At 38.0% G+C, this 8,685-nt stretch overlaps 1 protein-coding gene and 1 long non-coding RNA gene across 2 annotated transcripts; one reads left to right on the forward strand and one right to left on the reverse strand.

The window, feature by feature from the left end:
- The first annotated feature begins 335 nt into the window (after positions 1 to 335).
- On the forward strand, positions 336 to 1,541 carry LOC146958039 (caffeoylshikimate esterase-like). The gene has a single exon (XM_085739699.1). The coding sequence runs from the start codon at positions 343 to 345 to the stop codon at positions 1,318 to 1,320; it is 978 nt and encodes a 325-aa protein (XP_085595825.1). The 5' UTR covers positions 336 to 342; the 3' UTR covers positions 1,321 to 1,541.
- Positions 1,542 to 2,065: 524 nt separating this feature from the next.
- LOC146958040 (uncharacterized) lies at positions 2,066 to 6,397 on the reverse strand. The gene is made up of 2 exons (XR_015024568.1): positions 6,205 to 6,397; positions 2,066 to 2,665 (listed from the first exon to the last, which is right to left on the reverse strand). It is a non-coding gene; the product is annotated as an uncharacterized LOC146958040 (long non-coding RNA).
- Between the last annotated feature and the right edge of the window lie 2,288 nt (positions 6,398 to 8,685).

Consider the following 8,685-nt stretch of genomic DNA (forward strand, 5'->3'; position numbering starts at 1 on the left):
AAGGTCTTTTTTTATTGTAATTTTATTATAAACATTTTATTTTGTACCACAAGCACATTAATTTCAATATATTTGCATGTTTTGTTTCAATCAATATGACCCGTGCGGCAGCACGGGTGGATGGTCTAGTTTCCTCTAATAAGAAAGGTAAAAAAATATTATCAAGTGAAAAACAAATATTTAAAACAAAAACAAAAAAAAAAAAAAAAAAGGTAGTGAAAAGCAGATAGAGAAGTAAATGAAGGGAAGAAAAGTAGAAGAACTAGTTGGGACACGCTGATTATAGCTCAAACTCAGACTATAACTATATCCACACATAACTGATAGTAGAAGATATCCAAAATGGTGCATCCAGTAGCTGAAGCCAACGATCATAGCCCCTTCGGAACCCTAACTCCTGAAGAATTCTACACTCGCCACTCAGTGACTCACGCCTCCGAGTTCATAACCAACTCAAGAGGTCTCAAACTCTTCACTCAGTGGTGGATCCCTAATCCTCCAACTAAACTCATCGGAACCCTCGCCGTCGTCCACGGCTACACCGGCGAATCCAGCTGGACTGTCCAACTCACCGCCGTCTACTTCGCTAAAGCCGGATTCGCCACTTGCGCTATTGATCATCAAGGTCATGGTTTCTCCGATGGTTTAATTGCTCATATTCCTGATATCAATCCCGTTGTTGATGATTGTATCTCGTTCTTTGAATCGTTTCGATCTCGATTTGATTCGTCGTTGCCTTCGTTTCTCTATTCGGAGTCTCTCGGTGGAGCTATCGCGCTTCTGATAACTCTCCGACGAGGCGGATTGCCGTGGAATGGACTTATCCTCAACGGTGCTATGTGTGGAGTTAGTGATAAATTCAAACCGCCGTGGCCATTGGAACATTTTCTCTCACTCGCGGCGGCGGTGATTCCGACGTGGCGCGTGGTTCCAACGCGCGGTTCGATTCCGGATGTTTCGTTTAAAGAGGAGTGGAAGAGGAAGCTTGCAATTGCGAGTCCAAGGAGGACGGTGGCGCGTCCACGTGCTGCGACGGCGCAGGAGTTGTTGAGGATTTGTCGGGAGCTGCAAGGGAGGTTTGAAGAAGTGGATGTGCCGTTTCTTGCTGTGCACGGTGGCGATGACATCGTTTGCGATCCGGCGTGTGTGGAGGAGTTGTACTCACGCGCCGGTAGTAAAGATAAGACTCTGAAAATATATGATGGGATGTGGCATCAGTTAGTTGGGGAACCTGAAGAGAATGTGGAGTTGGTGTTTGGTGATATGTTGGAATGGCTTCTCAAACACGCTCAACGCGCCACCGTGGACAGTGCCACTTAGTGCATGTTTGGTTCGGCCGTGAGACTTATGAAATTATGGAAGTCATTGTAACTTGGACAAAAACAATAATTCAAACTTGAATAAAATTAGAGTGTCCCCTAGTGTTATCAAATCTACTAAAACATTGATTGAGGGTCAATCTTGTTGTTCTTATTAATCATATTTAGTCTTCTGATGTAAACGATAAATAATAATACTGGTGGGTTCATATAGTCTCCAAATTGTTATGTTATTGTTATCTATCAAAGTGTTAACCTTTGATATTGGACACCAAAGTCCACATATTAGAAATAGAATTCTGCTCTTCTCCCCGTACATTTTGCTCGCGTCTAGTTTATTTGTAAAATATACCCCTGTGTGAGTTAAGTCACGCAGCGTGGCTTAACTCACGCACCTTATATCTTTGAGTGATTTACGTCACGCTCATTTGGCTGGTGCGCGAGTTAATTCACGCAGGTTGCCGGTTGGTCAAAGCTCAAAAACACACGTTTTTTGGATTTTAGTCAGCTTTTCAACCTTCAATTTACATGTTTTTTTACAACTTTTACACGTTTTTTTTTTTCGAAAATTGCTGTTCACACATTAGAGAAGGCTGGGACACACATGTAAAATACGCTTTTGCCCCCTCGGCAGTTAACTGCCGAGGAATTTGAAATCCGGCTGCAGTTAACTGCCGAGGAAAGCATTTATGCAGACAGCAGGTTCTGCATTAATGCTAAGCATTTCCAAGCCATTTTTCGGCCAGTTTTTACCTGTAATTTTACCAGAGCATTTCCATATGCAATTCAAATTATACAACAATGAAACTCGGTCATAAACAAGAAAAATACAATATCTTTTACATATGTCCATAATTAAATCAAACCGACATTTGGTTCAAACCACACAAAAGTTTGAAATTCATCAAAACGGAACATAGTGTCCATAATCAAACAACACATTACAAGTCATTACACATCATTACACATCATTAAATTAAATCCCTACTTACATTCATTACAATTGCATATGGAACGAACATATATATATAATACATTATTTTCCACCATATTCCTAAACATAAATCCGACGTCGCTATCGTCTTTAACAAGCCAAGGCATATAGCTTGCCGTTTTCCATGCGAATTCATCTCTATCTTCTCCTAGGTCTATCATTGGCATTAGAGCAGACAAGTGACGTGTATATTGATTTTCACCAAGATGCTCAAAATAAGTGTTAAGTTGTGTCTTCAAATCATCAATAGAGTCCGTCGGTGTTATCATAACCTTAACCGTCTTTTTAAACGCGCAATACCTAACACGACCTTCAATTCTTGCAACCTCTGACATGTTTCACTTGACAAAAGCTTTAACAAAATAATCATAGATTAGAACAAAATTAAATGGAATGTAATAACGAATAAATCAAATGCGTAAACATTAATAAGCTATAAATAAGTATTGCACTAGTTTCAAGTCAATAAAAGTCATATTATCATATATATCAATATCATTTACATAATGTTACTTATATATTGGCCACAAAAAATTGGCATTACAATTTTGACCCCAAAATATACGTCGGTGTAATTTCTACCAAAAAAAAGGACTAACACCGACAAAAAAATCCCTAGTTAATTGCCAAGTGATTGGAGAAGATCAAGTGACATAAAATCTTCCTCATCTTCCGCAATAACTTCAAATTGTTGCTTTGGTTTTTCGGGAGTATCCAACAAAATAGGCGCCGCTTTGTTTGATTCCTTTTGTGGTTTTGGCGGTTTGTTTCCACTTTCAATAGCCATGAGCTTTCGGAACAACTCATGTTGATCCAAATACTCATCTTCCCAAGTCACTGCATCTTGTTTCTTGTGATTGTGCCACTCCGTAGATGATGGAGGTAGTGGACAACCATTCCTCAAGTAAATAAGCACAAAGTGATTAGGAATTACCCCAAGGCACATGATGGGAGTTTTTTGCTTACCCGGCGGTGGTGGCCCTCTTAGTGGAAAAAAAGATTCCGAGTTACCAAGTTCAAGATTTGTCAACACAACCACACACCTTTTGTAATAATTGGCAACAATGTGCCCCATGTCCGGAAAAGTCAACCACTTATCAACAAGATGTGCACAACTTTTTGTATTTGCGGGAGGATGTAAGCCATTTAAAATGTAGTTATAACGATCCTCACCCGCAAATACTTCAACATAATCATCTCTATGATCTTTTAATTCTTGAATAAGATGTGTACGAATCATGAGATGATTTTGTTCGGTTAAGCCCATGAACTCGGCTATAGCCCGGAATCCACAATGTCCATCGCCAATAACATCCACCACTTTTTCAATAAATGGAAGCATGAAGTGTGGCATATAATCAATAGGCCTCATAACCGGGATAGCCTTAGGCTTTGGATACCGAGAAGGTGGTGGAAGTGGGGAAATTGGTGCTTTACCAAGACGAGCACCCTTTTTCCTTTTATAGGATGATGTTGTTGGTGATGGTGACGGTTGACTATCCGGATTTTGGGAATCAACAACCTCCCAAGAAGAAGGGATCCGACTAGTGGATGTAATTCTTCCTTTAGACCTCGCAATGTCCACTTTTTTCTTGGCTCCCTTGGTTGTTGCTTTTTGTGGTGGTGGAGACATCATGGTGGTTTCAGGAAATGCCAATTGCCGCAAAGCCTCCTTGACTTCAAGCTTCATTTGGAAAGGGAGTTTCTTGAGACGTTCTACAATACCCTTCAACTCATCATCCACCGAAAAACCAAGTTCATTACTTTCTTCTCCCATGCGTAACCTTTGCCAATGGTGGTGTATCTCATCCAATAAAATTGGCTTTTCTTCAAGGAGTTTAGTTGCAATTTCGCATGCACATGGTAAGCCGTAAGATGTCCTTTGAACACAACCACAAATTTCCTTGTTCATGCACAACGTTTCCCTACAACGTGACTCTTCCATAGCAATGTTGTCCAAAGCATATCTAGACACATGACCACCTAAGCCGGAGTACAAAGTGACATCTTTGAATCTATGTTCCAACACGGTAACGCTCTGACCAAAGGCTGTTTGTATCGCAGTGTGTTGAAGCAACAACATGTTATGTATTTTCTCCCAACAAGTACCCAAATCACCCACACTATTGTCTAAATATTTCTTCACCAAAGCATGAGCCGATTCTACCCTATTGGTGGATCTACAACCAAGATGCAACACACGGTCTGTCCATACCCTCACTATTTTCTCCTTCACTTCATTCAAGGTGGTCATGGCATAGGCTAGGAAAGGTGGGAAATCACTACAAGCATCTTGGAACTCCACTAATGCATTTGCATATAACTCTTGAGTGGACGATTCAACCATATCTTTCCATGCCCTCATGATCTTCTTGACAACATCGCGATTACTCACCTCTTTCCCATCCTTTTTTCCCATAGGATATTTACAATCTAAGACGCACCTTTGTTTAACATTTGCTTGCACATGAAAGTAACAATTCATACCATAACTTTCCGGGAAAACAATTCCAACCGCTTTCATCAAAGACCCATCTCTGTCGGTAACAATCACCTTAGGCATATTCATCTTTGAAGTAAGAAGTTTACGCAACATTTTTAAAACCCAAACAAAGTTTTCCTCTTTCTCATGCATCAAGAATCCAAACCCAACCGAATATGTCAAATCGGTCGAAGTTACCCCAACTACCTCAAACATTGGCATCTTATACAAGTTGGTTTTGTAGGTGGAGTCCATAACCAAAACCGTTGGAAAATTGTTAAACAACTTAACGGATGTTGGATGAGCCCAAAAGATATCTTCGATTGTATTACTTTCACCATGTGTTCTTGAGTAATAAGTATAGTTGTGCTCCTCCAACTTCGAGATTAGATATTGCAACGACTTCTTGTCACCTCTATTTGCCTTCCATATTTTTTGACGTTCATTGTACACTTGCTTCACATTTGTCATGCAATGTGGTCTTTTGTTCTTCAAGTGTATCAAAATATTTCTTGGAAGCATCTTGCTCTTGGTCAAGTCATGTACAATCTTCTTGTCATCCTCCTTTAATCTACCGGCAAGAATGTGTCCTTCTAAAGCCGGCTCCATCGCATGGTTGTGAACTCCATTAAGAATGTTCAATCCCCATTCCTTTGTTTGCGTACTTTGATATCCACTAATCATGAACAAGCACCCGCATTTTCTTGAGCCCGTTGTCGCATGCTTTGGTTTTTTTTTTAGGCACTTTGTGAGCTCCACTCCTTTCACACACTAGGCGCAATATTGGATGGATCAAGCTTGATCTTTGTGTAACAATTGTAAATCCCGCCTTATTTGCTTGACACCGTACCCACCCAAGCAATTCTTCTCTATCTTGAAACTTAATGTCGTCAGAAAAAAACCTAGCCGTGTCCACTTCGTGGGCTTGAAGTGGGACGACACCGGGGCTAACATATTTAGAAGCTTCAACATGGACGGAAGCTCCATCAATGTTTGGTTTGACTTCAACGTTAGGCGGTTTGACATCTCCGGAAATTTGGACAAAATTACGTTTTGTCTCTCCCGAAACATCTTCCGCGTTCTCGGTCATTACTATAATTAAACAACACAAAAATATAAATTAACAACTTACTAATGCATAAACATCAATGCCATAATGAACTAAAACAAAAAAAACAAAAAAAAAACAAAGGAAAAAATTTTTGGAAAAAATGGCAGTAGCTGCCATTTTTTTCCTAAGTGTTCCTCGGTAGTTAACTACCGAGGTTTTCCTCGGCAGTAAGGTACCGAGGTTTTCCTCGGCAGTAAACTACCGAGATTCCCCATGACAGTGTTACGTAACTGACGTTGTAAAACTACCATGACAGTGTTACAAATCCAAAAAATAAACCGAATAAAATGCACAATACCTGTTTTTTTACGTCAAAAGTGTGTTGAATCATCCTATGCTTGATGCTTGAATCATTTTGGAGCAAGATTTGATGAAAAATAATTTAGGATTTTGGGTTGGATTGGAGTTGTATGGAAGGTGATGAGAAAATAGTGTGTAGGGGGAGCAGGTGACTGTTTCATCTGATGAAACAGCTTTCCTCGGCGGTTAACTACCGAGGAATTCCTCGGCAGTTAACTGCAGCCGGATTTCAAATTCCTCGGCAGTTAACTGCCGAGGGGGTAAAAGGGTATTTTACATGTGTGTCTCAGCCATATGGAATGTGTGAACAGCAATTTTCTTTTTTTTCACTACATTTATGGTAGTTATAACCTATACTACCATTCCCACCTATAAATACCCCTCAAAACTTCATCATTTCATCACACCATCTCACATTCTCTCCTCTCACTATCTCCCCCTATTTCTCTTCTTTATTTTTTTCAATAGTCTCTAGTCTCTTTTTACCCCTTTGAGGTATAAAATGATCAGTTTTGAGATAAATAGTGAGTAGCCGACTTGGGGAAGTGATCAACCATTGCGATAAAATTAAATTTACTTCTTTTTACCCCAAAAACTTTTTACCGTGGGTAAAAAAATCTTCTTAGGGGTATAAAAAGAACCAGGTTTAGATTTAGCCCAAAAGTTGATGACGTCTTTTCTCCAAGAAGGCTGCTCACTATTTACCCCAAAGTTGATCACTTTTTACCCCAAGAGGGTAAACAAAAAATAAGTAGATTTAGTGAATTCGAATAAATATATCAATTATTGTATGAATGTTACTTAACTAACGCAGGGATATTTTAGATATTTCAGTTGAGCGCAAGCAAAATGTGCTGGGAGAAGATCAGAATTCTTAAAAATATGATAATATACCGCTCAAATATGATAGTATATCCTCATTGCAGTTCTCATGCAATGAGGATCATTTTAAAGTTGAAATATCAATATATACTAGTATTTTGTTAAAAGAAAAGAAAGTATCGATTATCTCCATTAATTTTTAACCTTTTCTTTGACAGTTTTCTACTTCACATTTTTTGTTACATAATGAATTTCAGTTTCATTGTCTACAAAACTTTGTATGTTTGCATTTGATATTTAATTAGATTGGTTTTTCTTTATTGAGATGGGATTTATTACTCTTGTAAAGGAAAAATGGGTAGGAGTTGTTATAGTTGTAACAAGACTAAGCACCTGTTTGGATTGGCTTATTATTTAGTTTAAGTAAAATAGTTTATACAAATATATAAAATTTTATGTTTTATTGTCAAGGTAATTTATAAAATAAAAAAAAAATAAAAAAAAATTATGAAGATAAAGTTTACGTTAGTGAAAACTTTTTTTTTTTGGAAAGGTACGTTAGTGAAAACTTAGATCATGTACCTAAACGGATCCTAAATCATCAAGTTTGCCTTTAAAATATAACTTTCTCTTTAATTTAATCTTTAAAGCTTGTAATTATTTTTTTTAACAATAAAAAATGGAACATATATTAACAAAGTAAGGAATCTCCAAAGTACAAGGTGTACCAGGTAGATCTCAAATAATTACATATATGCAATGTTAAGCAAATTTACTAGCCAATTCCCAAACAAGCCATGGGACTTGACCACCACAAATGAAAACCATAGACAAAAATAACATTATTAGCTTTTAGCAACCAAAGAGAGTACCGTTTTACTTTATCCAACAACTGCTCAATGGAACTACCTATATTATTGAACAACCTTTGATTACGGTCATTCCAAAAGATCCACGCACAAAGCAACCAAACAAGTTGCATAAAAGAGCGCCTTGCTCGCAAGCCACCTGCTGAATGAGTAAATTGAAGGAAATGATCTGAGACATTAAGAAGGTCTGGACCTGAGACACCAAGACAAGACCGAACCTTAAAGCTTGTAATTATAATAAGCAGCTCAAAGATGGAAATTTTACCCTATACCCCGACACATGTACTTTCACCCCTACAAATCTTTGAAAATTCCAAGTTTACTCTCTTAACTGTTTAACCTTTTACACATAATTTTCACCCTCAATTTCAACATTTATCATTCAGGTTCACCCCACGTGCTATTCTTCCAGATATGTATTTTCGATTTATTCATCCTATAATACGTTTTCAAATTTTTCCCGAAAAATTCATATTTAGTTTTTCGAAAGGTATGCCTAAAACTCCACACATCCTTTTCCGAAAATAATTATCATAAAGATATATAATAATGTTCATGCTTATGGAATCATCAAATCATGTGTGATGAAGGACTTACACGAGCACTCCCAATCTTGTGATCACAAAAAAAAGTGATAGAACAGTGCATGATCATGTTTCCCATTATTCATCAGGTTCTTTCTCTTCTTTCACACGCACACATGATGTAGGTCGACTACAACAGACAAAATAATTACCAAAACTTCTTTAATTTATGAAAACAATTCTCAAACCTACAATTATGAAGTC

The sequence above is a fragment of the Medicago sativa genome, chromosome 1 (genome assembly GCF_051527215.1).
Source record: "Medicago sativa cultivar Bolivia chromosome 1, Bolivia_mono, whole genome shotgun sequence".
NCBI lineage: Eukaryota > Viridiplantae > Streptophyta > Magnoliopsida > Fabales > Fabaceae > Medicago > Medicago sativa.

Coding starts and splice junctions, on each gene's coding strand:
- LOC146958039 (XM_085739699.1), top strand. CDS start 343: ATGGTGCATCCAGTAGCTGAAGCCAACGATCATAGCCCCTTCGGAACC.